Source organism: Pelodiscus sinensis, chromosome 19 (genome assembly GCF_049634645.1).
Source record: "Pelodiscus sinensis isolate JC-2024 chromosome 19, ASM4963464v1, whole genome shotgun sequence".
NCBI lineage: Eukaryota > Metazoa > Chordata > Testudines > Trionychidae > Pelodiscus > Pelodiscus sinensis.
In genome coordinates this window covers 17,824,166-17,840,635 of record NC_134729.1, presented here as the reverse complement: position 1 = coordinate 17,840,635, position 16,470 = coordinate 17,824,166, and the positions used below count along the sequence as shown (strand labels likewise).

Below are 16,470 nucleotides of genomic sequence, written 5' to 3'. Positions count from 1 at the left end.
GAACAGCTGCCAGAGGCGTCCAAAGGGCAGTGAGGTCCCCCAGGGCCCCTTGCGAGTCAACCCCTCCCCTAGCGCTGACCAAGGTGGCAGCGGAGGCTGGTCTGGGCACAAGGTCCTGGAGCGGCTGGCGGCAGGAGGCCCTGGGACAGCGCTAGCCCAGTCTGGGTCACCGCCCCCCCCCAGCCCCTGCCGGTTCTGCTCTGCCCGGGGCTGGCCCAAAGGCTGAGCTTACCGGGGAAACCGGCAGGGGCCCCTGGCAGCCCCGGGCCCTTGCTGAACAGAGGAGGCTGGAGCCAGCGTGTGGGATACAAATCGTTTAATGGCCCCTGTGTGCCCCGGAGGCCGAGCAGGCTCCAGGAAAGGAAAGCAGGGGGTAGGGACGGCTTGGGAAAGAAACCAGCCCCTTCCCGGGCCGAGGTCGCTCCCTTTTCCCCAGCTCCTTGGCTCTCCCTGCCCCTTGGGGCCCACATGGACCTACTCTTGGTGGGTCACCCTCCCCCCCAGAAACGGACGCACTCGCTGGGTGACCAGGCTGCTGTTTGTGTCCCTCTGGCTAATAAACCCCGGGACGTGGGGCCTTTGCTGGGGTGTTTTCCTGCGGCGCTGGGGCTCCGAGGAGGCGGCAGGGGACGGTCTAGGAGCACGGGGAGAGGAGGGTTCCTTGCTGTTGCTAGAGGCTGAGTGCACAGCTGCTCCCATCTCTCCAGGCAGCCCCCACTGCTGTCACGGCCAACCTTGGTCTCTGTCCTTTTCTGGGGGGGGGGCTAAAGCAGACAAGGCCTGGGAGCTAGAGAGGACGACACCCCCCCCCCCACAGCTGAGTCTCATTCTCCACCCCGGGCCACAGCCCAGTTGCGACCCGGAGTCAGAGTCAGTCCCTGTGCTGGAGAGATCACAGAGCAGGGGCTGGGAAGGGCTGTCTCTGTTACCAGCCGGCAGCCAGGTTAAGTGATGTGCCCAAGGTCGTGCTGGGAGTCAAGAGCAGCCCTGTGCCTTGACCCCTCGGCCGGCCTTCCTCTCCTTGCCTATTGCCTCCAACCCTCTCCCCCAGTCCCCTGCTGCGGCCATGCCCCGCGGCCGTGCCCAGCACCAGGGAGCTGGGGGGGGTGTTCCAGACGGGAGTGTAGGGGCCGTTCCCTGGGCTCTGTGGTCGCAGGCAGTGCGGGTCCCCTTTTCCTGCTGCTCAGCGCTCGCCCGAGGGACATGCCGAGGCCACCCCTGCCGGCACTGAGGGCCTGCCCCGGCGCCCGGAGCACTCGGCAGCCAGCCCCCGGGAGCAACGCTGCTCTGCCTGCTTCTCCTCCCCCGGCACGAGACATTCCCGAGGGCGCCAGAGCTGGCTCTGACCGGGCCTCCTCAAGGCCTCTCCAGCAGGAGCCGCAGCAGGGCAAGGTGGGGCCAGAGAACCGGGTGCTGGAGCCTGACATCTCAGGGCGATGGTAGAGCAACCCCCAGGCTGCTCTGCGCACAGCCAGGGCCCGAGCAGAGACACGAGGCTACCACCAGCAGCCTCCCCCTCTGCCCTGAGCAGGACCGGGCGCGGCAGAGACTCCTTGGGCACCGGGCCGGGCAGGAGAAAGGGGGGGGTAATGACGCGTTGGGGTCCCTCACCTCCTGCACCCCCGAAATGGCACAAAGACTCCACCAGCCAGTAGAATAGAGGTGGTTTATTGCCTCTCCAGGATACAGCACAGCACAGATGTCACCAGGTTACAGGGCAGGCCTAGGGTGCCTCAGCCCCCCTTGATATGGGGGGGTCTTGGCTTTTAAACCCCCCAGCCTGTTGCTGAGGCTGCTTCCTCCATGCTCCCAGACAGAAACTAACCCACCCTCCTCCAGCCCTACCCCTCAGCCAGGGCAGCATCCACCTTCCTTTGTTCCTCTCCATGGGGGTGGCTGGTCGGACGGGTTGAGAGATCCCTTTGCATAATGTCTCACTCCCTGTCCTTCTGGGCTGTGGTACTGGCAGCAGCCAGTGGGGTTACCACAGAGCCAGGTACCCCCACTACATCACAGGGGGCAACGTCACAGGGGCTGATTCTCAGAGCGGCTGAGCCCCCCGGTGAGCAGGGGCTGGGCCCTTCTGAACAGCAGGCCCGGCTGGCTTCTCCCCGCATCCCTCAAGGCAGCCCAGGACCAAAGCAGGGGCAGCTTTGTGGAGCCTTCCGAGCCGGGGGGTAAGTGCCACGGGGAGGTTCCCTCGCCCGGGCGAGAACCCGGCCGGCCTGCGGAGAGGACAGCGCCCGCCGCGGCTCCCTGCTCCCCCGGCCTGGCCTGGCATCCCCGTCCCGTCACAGGCACTTGAGGATGTGCGAGTTGCAGGCCGTCCGGCGGGGGCAGCTGCAGAGTCTCCCAATCCGGGCCCCTCTCCGCACGGCGCACGGCTCTCCAGCGTCGCACTGGGGGAGAGAAGGACCTCGCGGGTTGGCACGGCCGGGGGGGGGCGAGCGCGGCGCTCAGCTCTTTCCCAGGCCCCAAACTGGGACTGCACCTGGGACGGGGCCCCCAAGCGCTCGCTTGCTGGTTACTGGGCCCTTAAGAATGGGGGCTGGGCCCCACTGGACCGTAGGGCGTTTGCAGAGATCAAGGGGAGCAGCCTGGCCCCCTTCCCGAGCACAGGTTCCCTGCCTGCCCCTGGCAAGGGCAGAAGGTGGGGCTTCCCCATATCTTTCCAGGGGGCCAATCCCGGGGCGGGGGGAGCCCCCATTGCGTGTACTGCCCGGGGGACACAGGATGGCTCCGTGGCCTGCCCGGGAGCTGCTGCTCACTACAGGAGACTGGGTGCAGGCCCGGGGGTTGAGCTCTGCCAGGGGCCATGCTGCATGGAGGTAACGGCCGGCGCTCGCCGCAGCAGGGAGACGTGGTCGCCACCTCCCCGGGGCAAATCAGCCAGGCCGTGTTCCCCCCCCCCCCCGGGGTCCTTTCGGCACCGAGCCGGGCGTGGGCGGGCCAGGGCCCGAAGCAGGCTCCTTACCGAGGGCACTGAGCCAAGCTTCTTCTCCACGGCGGGCAGCCGCTCCGTCTTCAGCTTCTCCAGCACCTCCTGCAGCGCGTCGATCTGCGGGCGCGGGAGAACGGGGTGGGCGCTCAGCAGGGCGCTGGGGCCCTGGACTCCTGCTGCCGCCCTCCCCAAACTCGCCCGCTCGGATACGCCCGTCCAGGGGTAGGGAATGACAGTGGCCAGAAAGCAGAGCGGCCCAGCCAGGTGTCCTGTCTGCTGCCATCTGTCCAGAGAGGTTGTGTGGGTGTGTGTGTGTCTGTGTGTGTGTCTCTGCATGTGTGTCTGCGTGTGTCTCTGTGCGTGTGTGTGTTTCTGTATGTGTATGGGCATGTGTGTCTGCGTGTGTGTCTGCGTGTGTGTCTGTGCGTGTGTCTGTGCGTGTCTCTGTGCGTGTCTCTGTGCGTGTGCGTGTCTCTGTGGGCATGTGTGTCTGAGTATGGGTGTGTGTCTGTGCGTGTGCATGGGTGTGTGTGTCTCCGTGTAAATGTGTATTTCTGTGTGTATGGGCCTGTGTGTGTGTGTGTGTGTGTCTATCTGTGTGCGTGTGAATGTGCAGGCGTGTGTGTGTCTCTGTGGGCATGTGTGCCACTGTGTATATGTGTCTCTGTGTGTGTATCTGTGTGCATGTGCGTCTCTCTGTGTGTGTTTGTCTCTCTCTCTTTCTTTGTGTCTCTGTGTGCGTGTTCATGTGTCTGTGCATGTGTGTCTCTCTGCCTGTGTGCGTGTCTGTGTGTGTGTCTGTGTGTGAACCTATTTATAACGGCATATTTACTACCAGTTTCATGTGGGATTTAGCTCAGCAGCAGCTATAAATCAGTGCCCTAGAGAGCCATCCACATCCCTCCGGCAGCCCCCTTCCCTACCCCCTCTGCCTGCAGGAAGCCCCGGTCTACGGAGCCAGGCCAAGCCCCCTGGCACATGCGAGCGCCTCCCGAGCGCCCATGACTTTATCCTGGGCAGAGCCAAGCGTGCCCCTGGCGCAGCAGAGGTCTGGAGCCAGGGCCCGAGCACACCCGCCCTGGGCGCTGGAGCTAGTGGCCCGCACTGGGGCGGGTGAGCAGGCAGGTGCAGACAGGGGGGTACCCAGCAGGGTTGGTGCTGACCCCTTTGGGGTGGCCGAGAGGGGCCCAGCGGCCAGGCGTGACTAGGGGAGTTGGGCACGGCCGTAGAACAAGCCTCAGCCCTAGACACTGGTCTCTCGGGGGCAGCGCCAGGCCAGGAAGCCAGATGCCCACCCACATGCCCATCCTCCCCACTTACCAGCTCCTTCTCCCCTGGCCCGGGGCTGTCCGCGGCCCGGGGCCCCAGGCTCTCCTGGGCGGCGGCCAGCAGGCAGAGCAGGCAGAGCAGGCAGAGCCGGGAGCTGGCCATGGTCCTGCAATTCAGCCGCGGCCCAGCCGGGCCGCTCCCGCGGGCTTTATACCGCGTGGCCCCGGCGCCTCGAACGCGGAGCGACACCTCCCCGGGCGCCGGATTGGTGGAACCGGCGTCTCCGGGGGCGGGGGGCGGGGGCTGCCTGGGAGCACCGGGCCCCCCGGGAGGAGTTCAGCCTCCTGGCCCGCGGGCCACCGCGCACCCCGCCAGCCGGCTCCCTGGGGCCGCGCACCCTGCCCGGCGCTGGCAGACGAGGGCACCGCCCCGGGCACGCAGCCCGGCCGGGACGCAAGCGCCTGGCGGGGGGGGGGGGCAAAACCCACCGAGGTTAATGCCCCCCCCAGCTGGGGGGCCCGCGTGGGTTGGCAGGGGGCGCCTCACACATCAGCGTCATGACCGCGCCGGCTGGACCCCTGGGCCCCGGCAGCCCCCCCCCGCCCCCGCTTTATCGAACCTCCAAGGCCCCAGCTGCGTCCTGGTCACCGAGCCATGGGAGGGCGGCCCAGCCTGGAATGAACTCCTCGGACCCGCTGGAGGCGGGTGGGGGTGGGGGGCAGCATTGCCCGGTGGCTGCAGCCAAAGCCAGGGGTGCTCTGGCCCAGCTGGATTCTAAGCCCAGTGCCGGCAGCTCACGGAATGAGGCCCCCCCGCTCCACTTTCCCTGCCTCAGTTTCCCCAATCTCAGGCAATCAGCCCCCCCGCTTTCCCTGCCTCAGTTTCCCCAATCTCACGCAATAGCCCCCCCCCCGCTTTCCCTGCCTCAGTTTCCCCAATCTCACGCAATCAGCCCCCCTTGCTTTCCCTGCCTCAGTTTCCACAATCTCATACAATCAACCCCCCCGCTTTCCCTGCCTCAGTTTCCACAATCTCATACAATCAACCCCCCCGCTTTCCCTGCCTCAGTTTCCACAATCTCATACAATCAACCCCCCCCCCCGCTTTCCCTGCCTCAGTTTCCACAATCTCACACAATCAGCCCCCCCTCCCTGCCTCAGTTCCCCCAACCTGTAAACCTTTGCAAAGAGCCCTGTGGCCAGGAACCCCTAGTGCTGGGGCCTGTTGAGGGGAGGCGACCCCCCCGTATCCCAGCGCTGCAGGGACCCCCCCCATAGGGGCATGGCCGGAGGGGGAGGCCGGGCATAGCTCAGCCCCCAGCTGACTCCGAGAGGCGCAGGGAGGCAGAGGCGCGGCCCAGGTCCTGCGCTTCGCAGCTTAGCTCCAAAGGGTGAGAAATCCAATGGATTAAACAGGCCCAGGCGCGGATCTGCCAGGCCGCTGCGTCTCTGCCGGTAAATCACTGGAGCTGTCCGGCCCTCGCACGCCAATGGGCCCGTAGGGACCCGCCCGCCCCCGCTCAGCCGGCCGAGGACGGAGCTGGGGATTTCCGGGGCGCACGGCGGGGGCTGGAGAGGGCCGGGGAAGAGATTTCGCTTTGAAGGCTTCATCCGCGGGTTCAGAGTGATGGGGCCGCCAGACGGAGACGTAACGGCCCCAGGGGACCAGCATCTCGGATCTGCCCCCCCCCCCCCGCACTTCCCCCCAACAACCGCCCGCCCCTTGTGATCCACAGACTCCTCCCTGGAGACCGGCTCAGGCCTGCAGGCGAGCCGCACCCCGGGCTGCAGAGCGAGGCGAGAAACCGCCAGCGTCTCCTCCAACGGGAGCCCTGGAGCATGCGGGTGAGCCCCGGCAGCCAGGGTTCTGGGAGGGGAATCTCTGCCCGACCGCCCCCCCGCAGCTAGTGTCCCAGACCCGGCCCTTGGGGAGGGTGCAGCTGCAGATCCCCGCCATGACTTTGGGGGCTCCCCCCGCGGCCCATCCCCTCCTAGCAAACTCGGGGCGGTGGGTTTGCCGGCAAACCCCCCGCAGCCAGGAGCCAAGTGCCGCGCGCAACAGCGCATCCCCTCGCCTCGGCCAGCTACAGGCCGGCCCTGCCCATGGGCAGGCGCAAGGAGCGTTGATCCAAGCTCTGGAGGGACCGGGGTCGCTAGGGGGAAGAGGGAGCCCCGGACACCTGGCCAAGGGCCCCGTGCGGAACCCAGGGAGGCAAAGAAGGGGTGTGCGGGCCCAGGCGCCCCGTGGCTCTGGGCATGCTGCGAGCGGGGGGGCTTTGCGCGCCCAGTCTGGTCCTGCCACCGCTGCCCACTGCGGCTGAGTAGGAAGATCCCGGGGCCCGGTGGGCTAGTACCTGGCCTGTGTGACGTAGTGGGGAAGGGGGCTGCACCTGGCTGCGCTGGGCTGTGAGATTCCCACTGACTCACCCACGTGTGGATTGGCCCAGACACCTAGGCCAGTGGTCCCCAACACGGTGGCCAAGTGCTCAGGGCTGGCCTGGCCCTGGGCACGTGGCGCATGCATGATGCCGGAGACGGCCCCGGGCGCATCGCGCATGGTGAGCGCCTGCCCCGGGAGCGCCGCGAATTGGCCGCCCGCGCTCTGGGTGCGCGGCACTTGGAGGGGGTGCCGGCCCGGGCGCACGGTGCTTGGGGGGGAGGGGGGACGCCGGCCCCGGCCCTGGCCCCGAACGCGCGGCATTGGGGGGGGAGCTCCGGCCCCGGGCGCAAGGCGCTTGGAGGAGGCACCGGCCCTGGGCATGTGGCATTTGGGGGTGAGGGCGCCGGCCCCAGGCGCGCGGCCCTTGGGGGGGCCCCACCCCCGGGCATGCGGCTATGGGGCGGTCCTGCCCCCGGGCGCGCAAGTGTCCCTGCCCTCTGGCGCCCAGCAGGCCAACGGCCACACCCCCTGGCGCCCGGCAACCTCCCGTGGTTGGGGACCACTGACCTAGTCCCCGCCTGAGCAGGTAACAAGGCTCTTCCCAGGGGGAGAGACAAAGGGAGGCGGAGACGCCACCTGGCTGGGGGGCAGGGCCTGGGAGCTGGGCAGAGTGGGCTGGCAAACAAGAAGAGGGGACTAAATCGAGACGTGCGGGATCAGGGCCCTGTGGACCCTACCCCAAGGGGTCTAAGGCTGCCACGTGGAACCCGGGCTGAGCTGTATCTCTGAGAAGCAACGAACCCTCCATTCTACTGGCCGGCGGCGTCACATCTTGCTGCGGCCGGGGGTGCAGGGTCGGGGGGTCCCCAACGCGCCGTCACAGCCTGGCTCAGCTGTGCCCCCTGGGCCTCTACCAGGACTCCTGGTTGCTCCCCGAGGGCGCATGGGCAGGGGATCGTGCCCTGCGGTGTGGACGTGGCCTGAGCCACTTGGCGAGGGAGGGGAAGCCCCGGAGCGCTGGGATCGGTCCCCCGGGGCGGAGGGGTGGGGATCTTCAGCCCTAGAGGTGTTTAAGTCCTGGCAGGACCAAGCCCTGGCTGGGGGGGGGTCCTGCTTCGGGCAGGGGGGCTGGACTCGCTGACTCCGGAGGTCTCTGCCCACCCTGGGGTTCTATGACAAGCAACCCCTGTGTCCAGCCCCAGCGGGGCCAGGCCAGGCACGTGGGGCTTGCCCTAGGGGCCGGCCAGCTGCTGGCACTGCCCAGGCAGCTCCCACGCATGAAGCCGAGCCCCAGCTGCCTGGCAGGAGGAAGAAGGTTCCTGCGAGGCAGCTGGTGCCGGCTGTGCCTGACACCGTGCCAGGCTGCAGACTCCCCCCCCGCCCCCCGGGAACTGTCAACACCCCCCGGGCCTGCACCACGCAGGTCACCCCCAGCGCCCGGCGCCACAGTGAAATTAACCCGCCCGCCCCATGCCTAGGGAGCAGCTGGGCCCACGCTCGGCCCCTCCAGCCGTCACCCTCCCAGGGCCAGGGCAGCCAATTTACTGAGCAAACACCACTCCCCCCCAGTCTCCCTCCCCAGCCCCACCCCGCTCTGCACACAGCAGACGGCCAGCTTCAGCCAGCGGGGAAACCCCAGAGCGTGTCAGACGCCAGCAGCGCTGCCTTATGGCCCCGCCGCAGGGGGAGCTGCTCCTGGCACCAGGCTTCCCTCTAATTTTTTTCCATCTGCGTGCAGAATACATTTTGTTCTGTGCACCGAGGCATGTGCACCACCAGGAGACACACAGGCGGCTGCCAGCCACGGGCGCTCTGCTAATCAGCTGGGTGGCATTTGAGTCTCTCCTGGGCGGTCGCCCAAGCGCTCAGCTGACAGGAAAGACTGCCTGGAACTCTGCCGCTCGGCCCAGCCAAGTGACAGGGAGTTCCCCAGACCCATCCGGTTTCAGGAGCAGCCGGGTCAGTAGCTTGGCAAGCGGGCCAGGGTGGGCATCTCCCAAGGGGGCACTGGCAAGAGTTGGGCGGCTGGGGGGCCTCAGTTCCTTTGTGACAGAGGTGAGGACATTTTGTTCCGCGCTCTGGGAAAAGCCCCGGTGCCGGAGACAGGGGCAGCGCACGCCCAGCAGGGTTAACCGGACCGGGTGCAGCGCAGGGAACGCAGGCTCCTGTGGGGCGAGGTGCCAACGCCCTGTGAGGCAGAGTCCTTAGCACCCACCCTTAGAGTCCGGGGGGCAGGAAAGGCCGTTCACTGCTGGAGGAAGGGGCGCCCCCCCCATCGCAGGGCGGCTCCGTCGCCGGCTGAAGGATCCTCAGCAGACGGGAGCAAGCAGGGGCCGAGGGCGGATTCCCCGCTGAAGCAGCACCCAGGCTGAGGGGGACGGGGGATTTAAGGCAGCCCCTGCACTGATGCACCACAGCAGCCCCGGGAGGTGTTGCTGGATGGGGGCTGCCCAGCACAGGCCCTCGCCCGGGCAAAGTCGAGACAGATGGGGGGGGCACATTAAGGCAGGAACATTCTGCCTCTTTTACCGAGGCCCAGAGATGCAGCAACCCGCCCAAGGCCACCAGGGGAGGCGGTGGCAGAGGCAGGGCGCCCCCTGGCTACTGACCCCTGTGATGTGGGGGGGGGGGGGTTGTCCACTCTGGTTGCTGTGTTGGGCTGTGGGTGACCCCTACTGGTCTGTGTCTGTAAGCGCTGCCCAGCCGGGGGGCGGTCCCTGCGGACAGGCACATGGACAATGGCCAGGTCTGTGGTGTGGAGAAGGGGCCGTCTTGGCTGGGCAGTCGTGGAGACTGAATCAAGTTCTGGGGGTTCAGGGGCCTGTGGACCCCACCCCACGGGGGCTGAGGCTGCCTGGCCCCTCACCTGGCTGCCCACATTGAACCCGGGCTGGGCTGTACCTCCCTAGACTGGCCGGCGGTCGCATCTGGCTGCGGGGGTGCAGGGTCGGGGGGTCCCCTCCCGCTGCCCCCACGGCAGACCCAGGAGCCTCTCGCCCCCCGCCCTGGAGGGGGTCGAGCTGCGGAGCGGAGGGTGAGGTTTGGGGTGCAGCAGGGGGCTCCAGCCTTGAGGGGGCTCCAGCTTTGGGGGGCAGGAGAGGCTTTCCTGGAGCGGCTCCCGGGCAGGGGTGCAGCAGGGGGGCTAACGCAGCTTCCTACGCTCCTGGCCCCGTGGACCAGGCTGCGCCCGAGGCAGCCGGCAGCAGGTTCCCAGCCGATGGGAGTGCGGGGCTAGTGCTGGGGGCAGGGCAGGGAGCCCGGGTGCTCCCCCCACCCCACACACTTAGGAGCCGGGCCTGTTGCCAGCCGCTCCTGGGGGCCAGGACAGGCGGGAAGCTGCCTTAGCCCCCCCCCAACACTCACCTGATCCCCCTGCAGCCAGGAGATCCAGGGCCCGACACTCCTGCCCCAGTTCTTGGCCTGTCTCGGTCGCAGCCAGCCCCCCTGCCGCCAGGGAAACCCCCCCCACCCGCCACCCCTCCCCCAGGGAAACCCCCTCTCCCTCCCCTTCCCATGCCCCCTCTGCCCCACCGGAGCAATAACCCCTGGAGCACGGGGGTCTGACAAACACCTTTTATTGGAACTGGAGCTGGGCACCGGCCCTCCCGGCTGCGCACTCCTGCCCCCGCGCTCTTCACGCCCAGGGCTCCAGGCGCCTGCCATCCTCCCCCTCCCCGGGGTGGCCCCCGCCGGAGAGTCCAGTCCTCTAGGGGCCGAGGCCTCTGGCCAAGGGGGCAGCTGCAGGAGAGGAGACGAAGTGACGCTGCTGCCCCCTGCTGGGGGTCCCCGGAGCTTCTAGGCGGGGGGGGTGAGGGGGGAGAAGGCTGCAGGGGGCTGACTGCCCCGGGGGTCTGGCTGCCGCGCACGGGGAGATCCGGCTGCAAGCGCGTCCGCTCCCACGGGGCAGCCCGGCCCGTCTGGCCCCAGCCGCAGGCCCCTGGTGAAACAGCTGGGGGATCAGGACTGAGGGGCACTGGCAGTGTGGGGGCGAGGAAGAGCCCCGTGCCCCACAGAGCCTGCCCCAGCGGGGGGCCAGCCCCTGGAAACACCTCCAGCCAGCAGACACCCAGCGCAGCCAGCCTGCCCCTAACGGCGCGGGGACGACTTCTTCCGCCCCGGCCCCTGCTTCGGAGGGGGGGGCACCGCCTCCGCCCGGCCTTGCCGGAGTCCCTGCAAGGCACCAAAGGGGTCACGTGTAGCACTCGACGGCTGCCCCTTCCAGTCCGCCCAGCGTACCCCCCATTCCTCTGCCACCTCCCCCCCGAGGGGCACCCCGCAGGAGGTCCAGCCCCGGGGTGCGAGGCTCAGCGAGGGGGGTGCAATACTGCAAAGGGGCCGCGCAGCCCCCCCAGTGCGGGGGGCAAACCCTCCCCCCGCCAGGCCGTACCATGTAGAAGCCAGTGTGGTAGCCGCTCATGTACCAGGCCAGAAGCACGCAGGCCAGGCCCCCCCCCGCGTCGTCCTCCCCGCACAGCGGGTCCAGCAGCAGGGGCGGGGGGGGAGGGACGACCTGGAAAGGCAGCAGCAGAGATCGGGGTCAGGACACTGGCAGAGACACCCCCCCCCCCCCCCGCAGCTGGGCAATTCCAGCCCCCCCCATACAGGTGAGACGCAAACAGCCCTCCAGCGCCACCTTGTGGCTTCCTTGTGCTCCCGCCCCCCCCCCCCCCCCCAGCACCGGCAGGGACAGAAGGGAAGGGGGGGGACGCAGCGGTGCATCCCCAGCCGGGCTCGCTCACCCCAGCGTGGCCCCTCCCCGCCCCCCAACACCATCTGCTCTGCTCCTCGCTGGCTTGCGAGCTCAGGGGGAAGCAGCAGCCGGCGGCGCCCTGGAAATCCGGCCGGAGACAGGGCGGGGGCTGCCCCGTACCAAGCCCCGGGCTTCGGGCTCTGCCCAGTGCGGGAGCAGCCAGGGCCCTTCCCGCAGGGCTGGCGCGGGAGGCTCCAGGCTGGCCGCAGAAAGGGCCCCCGAAGAGGGACGTGGATACTCACCGGGGGGCAGGAGGATCTGCGGGGCGGGGGGCCGAGGGGCAGCAAAGGACCAGGCCACCAGGCGCCGCTCTGGAAGGGAGGCGGAGGGGGCGTGAGGTAGGGATGGATCCCAGCATCTCCCCTCTGCTATTCCAGGCCCCCACTGGGGCACTAGCCCCCCGGACCCCGAGGGGCTGCCCCCATCTGGGCTAAGGAGAGAGGGGGCCCTGTGTGAAGGGACCCACTTTCCGGGGGTGGAATTGGGCCGGGGCGCAGGAAGGGGACCCTGCTCCGAGGGCCACATACCCGGGGCCTCCATCGCACGGCTCTTGTGCGGTGGCACAGCGCCCCCTATGGCACAGCGCGGGTACGGCACTGTGACCCCCAGCAGCCCCCCTCAGCCCCACGCTGAGCCCGACTGCCGTGGTGGGAACTGGATCCACCCCTTCCAAAGGGACCAGGGCCCCTGCCCCCTCTAGCACTACCCTGGGGTGGAGGGATCCCCGCTGACCCCCAGGGAGAGCTCCTGGCTGGAGACACCCCATTCCCACACAGCTGCCAGGACCCCAGAAACCCCCCCCTCCCCCCCCCGCCTAGTCTCCCATCTGAGTCCTGGCCAGGCCACACTCTGCTAGCTGCAGGGCTCTGTGGCTGCAGCCCAGGATGACGGGGGGCGGGGGGGGGGGCAGGTTTCTCGCTGTCCTGCAGGGGCAATTCCAGGCACTCACCTTGGCCGGGGGGGGGAAGTAACGCGCCCACTCCGCTTTCGTGCTCTGCCTCCTGCAGCGGTGGGGCGGCTCGCGGGGGGAGCTGGGGCGGCGTCCCTCGGGGGCGTCCTCTTCAGCCTGGCCAAGGAGACAAGGAGCAGAGCGTATCCCTCGCAGGCCCCGTGCCAGACCGACGACCCCCCCACGTCTGCCCCAGGGGGAGGGGCACAGAGCCGGCTGGGGATCGGACGAGGGAGAAACACCAAATACAAAGAGAGAGTGGCCCCTCTCCCCCCCAAAGCACAGAACCTGCCGGGGAGAGCTGCTGAGGAACTCCCAGCCTCGGGGGGCGGGGGGGATGTAGCAGGGAGGAAGGAGGATTTGTGGGTCCAGACCTGCCGTGTGGGAGCAAGCCAGAGGGTCACAGCCTGGGACGAGGGAACAAGCGAGTGCAGGGGGGACAAAGGGAAGTGAAGAGAAAACCAGGGAAGAGGAATGGGCAGAGTTAAGGGGAAGTTAATGAGAGAGAAGGGGGCTGCTGCAATGGGGGGGGGGTCTGATTACAGCGGCTATCTCCCTCCTCCAGATCAGTTCCTCACTAACTCCCTATGGCCCCCCCCAGCCGCTCAGTCGGGCTCCTTTAACAGCCCTCACTCTCCCACCCCCGGGGGGGGGACACTCACCTGCCAGCTGCCCAGGTTCCCCTCCACGGCCCCGCACGGGGGCAGCAGCTCCTCCAGCGCCTGCTCTTCCTTGTTCCCGTAGCCGTCGAACTCCACCAGACACGTCCCCGCCGCGGCGTCCACCAGCCGCACCGTGGCCGGGTAGAGCAGCCCGTCCCCCGACCAGATGGCGCTGCAGGCGTCACCCGCCTTCCACTGGGGACAGGCGCCAACCGGGGCTCGCTGAGAGCCCGTCACCCCGACAGGCCTGGCTGCGAGCGTCTCCCCCCCGGGGCCCGAGTGCGAGTCTGCCTCACGGTCCCGGCCAAAGCCCCGCTGGGCCCCGCCCTCAGAGCGATGCTGAGCCTCGGAGCCAGACCCGAGCCCTGCGCCTCCTCCCCCGCTGGGAACAGAACCCAGGGGTCCTGACGCTCTCCCCCTGCTCTAACCATTCAGCCACACTTCCCCCCCTTGCTCCGGGAACAGTCCCCGGCTCCTTATCTCATGCTCTAACCACTGCACCCCACTGCCTCCCATTGAGATGGATGAAGCTGAGAGCAGATGAGTCTCCCAGAGGGTGGGTGAAATGCCAGGTCCCTCTGAGCTGGCATGACTAACCCTACCGGTGCCTCCCCACCGTGACAGGCAGCTCCATGCAGCCCCCAACCTGCAGGGTCTCACCGTTCTCCGGGGTGCCAGCGAGCCGGGGTTCTCGTCGGGGGGGAGCAGGTCCTGCAGCCGCTGCTCCTCCCGGTTGCCGTAGTGCTCGTATTCCACCGTGCAGCTGCCCCCCTCCTTGCTCAGGGACACGACGTGAGCCGGGTACAACAGCCCATCTTCGGACCAGACGGCACAGCAGGCGTCACCCACTTTCCACTGCGGGGAGACACAGGGACGGGGGCTCGGGGCTGGGGCACCACACAGCCCAGCTCAGCATGAGCCACTGTTGTGCGATGCACACGCTAGTGCAGGATTTGCACACTCGGCCCGCACCCCAGCGCTAGGCCCCGTGGCCTCCCCACAGCCGCCTCCTCACCCTGCTCCTCTTCTCACTCTCCATTCCAGCCCCTGGGGCGAGGGACCTCCCAGCAGCATAACAGAGCCCCGCCCCCAACATGGGGGGGAGGAGCCATGGGAAAACCCTCCCCTTAAAGGGACAGAAACCAAGACCTGGGGCTGAGTTTGCTAGGTGATGCCACTGGTTTCTCGTGTCCTGTGGGAGCCAATGGGAGTAGGATGGGCTGGTCCTACAGCAGATTCATGCCTCTTTCTGCTCTGCACTCACCTTGGAGCCTTCCTCCTGTTTCTCCTCCTCCTCCTCCTCTACATCGCCCTCGCTCTCCGCCCCACTGGAGGCTGAGGGCTCAGACCTCTCAGATGCCCGGTCCTTGTCCCCAGCTCGTAGGGCGTCCTGCAACGTTGGAGAGGAGAGAGGGATAGGGAGGTTGGGCGGGGGGATGTTGGGCTGGAAGGACCAACCCTTCCCCGCAGGGCTGGGGGAGTATCAGACGTGGAGGGGGAGGGACACCCAGAGCGGGCCAGCAAAGCCAGGCTCCCTGAGGGCCTCACCTGATAGGAGCGGATGGCTCGGTCGTAGGAGCGGATCAAAGCGGAGTCGTCGGTCGCGGCGCAGTCTGCAGCCTGCGGACAGCACGGGATCCGTTACCGGGGGCCGGCTCCAGTCACGACCCGGGGCTGCGTCCTCCTGCTGAGCCCAGCCCCCAGAGTTCACTCCCCTGAAAGCACGGCGCACCGATCCTGCACCGGGCCTGTGTGGGATCCACCTTCGCTTTTGGAAGCAGGCGCTTTCTCGTAGGCACCCCCGCACAACACCCAGCGGAACCACCTGGCCAGCTCGCGTGGTTTGTTTGAAACTCCTGAGCTGCGGAGGTCCTGGGGTCCCAAGAGGACAAATCAAACCCGTCGCCGCGGAAAGTTTCCCTGGAAATCTGAAGGCAAATCGCCAGTTTGAGGTGTGGGGGCTGATTCACAATTTGGGGGTTGATGAGGCCGAAATAAAACCATCAAGGCGGCCAGCAGCTCCTCTGATTCATAGGCCGAAAAGCTACAGAGCTGATTAGCCTGGACAAACCCATCCCCCGGAGAAACTCGGCTCCACAGCCAGAAGCGGATTAGACACCTTGCACTGTGCGGTACAAGGCAGACACGTTTCCCCTTGCACAGGTGGGAAGCCCCCAAAGTCGCGCAGCGAGAAACCGGCCGAGCTGGGAATAAATCTGAGGTCCCCGCAGCCCAGGCCCAGTGTTCTACCCACTAGGCCATGCTGCTTCCCAATCACCCTTCTGAACCCACGACAGGATGCTACCAAAGGGCCCACTTAGCTTCCAGCATGAACTCAGCCGGGCTCCTCACAAGCTTAAAGTTAAGCCCCTGCTTGGTTCTCTACCAGCTCAGGGCCCCTTGTAAAGGGAGCGGCAGTCGCCCCCCCCACCCCACCCCGTAACAGTCACCCTCTAAAAGCCAACGCAAAGAAGAACCCCCCTTTGTAAGAAACCAAACAGCGGCGCTGCCGTAGTGTTCGGACCCCAAAGCCAACAGGCCTTTCCACATCTTCGACAACCGATGGGGATTCCTGACGCTGGTCCCCCCCTTGCACCCCACAGCCAGGGCTGAACCCCAGGGTCTCCCCCCTCCCCAAGCAGCAATTCAACCCCCGTGTAGGGGAGGGGGCTGTCCCAGCTCCCTGTCGCTGACCCCGCTCTTTGAACCCAGCCCAAAGCAGCTCACGGAACAAACTGCTGTGGTTGCATTGAAGGGGGGGCTTTTTGCAAAAGGGGGGGCGCACTGAGTCCTGTCCTCGGGCCTGCCCCCCCCAAATGTCTAGCGAGGAAACCCCCCCACCCTAGGTTTTACAAGCTTCCCTTCTCCCCCAAAGCCTGGGGGGCTGGAGCCCAAAGGAGGGGGAGGGGTTCCAGCAGCTCCCCCCCCCCCAACACTCACCTGCTGCCCCTCCCTCTGATACACGATCTCCCCCGCACACTCAGCCATCGCACTCAATGCCTGGCCCCCCTAATGCACCATCCCAAGCGGGAGCAGCTTGCAGCCGGAGCAACTTCTTGCAAAAAGCCCATGCATGCACAAGCCCTCCCGCTGCCCCCTGGGAAATGTAGTCGTCTTGCCCCCAACCCCTGGTTGCGTTCTACAGGGCCGCCCGGAGGTTTGGACTACAGCCCCCAGAAGGCATTGCGCCCACCACCGAGTGGAGCGGGCTGGCTGGAGGAGCGCCGGCCTATGCCGCGCAGCGCCCTCTGGAGGGTGGCGGTGCACTGCGCCGTCCCAAGGGTGGCAAAGGTGGGCGGTGCAAACAGGGGAGGAGGGGGAAGCGTCCATCGGTGTAACAAGGTGCGTCGGTGCTCAGCTCGATTTTTTTTTTGTGGGTCTCTAAGCTGCCTCAAGACTAGGGGTTGTTTATAAAGTTACAGACTCGCAGGGCTGCTCCTCTGAGACTGGGTTAACAGGACTAGGATGGAGGTGGAAGGGTTTCACCGCCAGGGCCCCGAGGCCTCATGTGCCACACAGG

The 16,470-nt window shown here is 67.4% G+C and overlaps 2 protein-coding genes across 3 annotated transcripts; both read right to left on the bottom strand.

Moving 5' to 3' along the window:
- Positions 1 to 2,132: 2,132 nt before the first annotated feature.
- LOC142819069 (cocaine- and amphetamine-regulated transcript protein-like) lies at positions 2,133 to 4,598 on the bottom strand. The gene is made up of 3 exons (XM_075903407.1): positions 4,262 to 4,598; positions 2,975 to 3,058; positions 2,133 to 2,399 (listed from the first exon to the last, which is right to left on the bottom strand). Exons 1-3 carry the CDS (start codon positions 4,370 to 4,372, stop codon positions 2,292 to 2,294), a joined length of 303 nt encoding a protein of 100 aa, XP_075759522.1. The 5' UTR covers positions 4,373 to 4,598; the 3' UTR covers positions 2,133 to 2,291.
- Positions 4,599 to 10,148: 5,550 nt separating this feature from the next.
- Positions 10,149 to 16,047, bottom strand: LOC112547413 (survival motor neuron protein 1-like). Of its 2 annotated transcripts, XM_075902738.1 has the most exons (9): positions 15,891 to 16,046; positions 14,499 to 14,570; positions 14,215 to 14,340; positions 13,611 to 13,805; positions 12,951 to 13,145; positions 12,289 to 12,405; positions 11,582 to 11,650; positions 10,977 to 11,099; positions 10,149 to 10,759 (listed from the first exon to the last, which is right to left on the bottom strand). In XM_075902738.1, the coding sequence occupies exons 1-9, from the start codon at positions 15,936 to 15,938 to the stop codon at positions 10,676 to 10,678; spliced, it is 1,029 nt and encodes a 342-aa protein (XP_075758853.1). In that variant the 5' UTR covers positions 15,939 to 16,046; the 3' UTR covers positions 10,149 to 10,675. The 2 variants fall into 2 exon arrangements, with proteins under 2 accessions (XP_075758853.1, XP_075758854.1); XM_075902739.1 differs by lacking the exon at positions 12,951 to 13,145 and having other exon boundaries at positions 15,891 to 16,047.
- Positions 16,048 to 16,470: the final 423 nt, after the last annotated feature.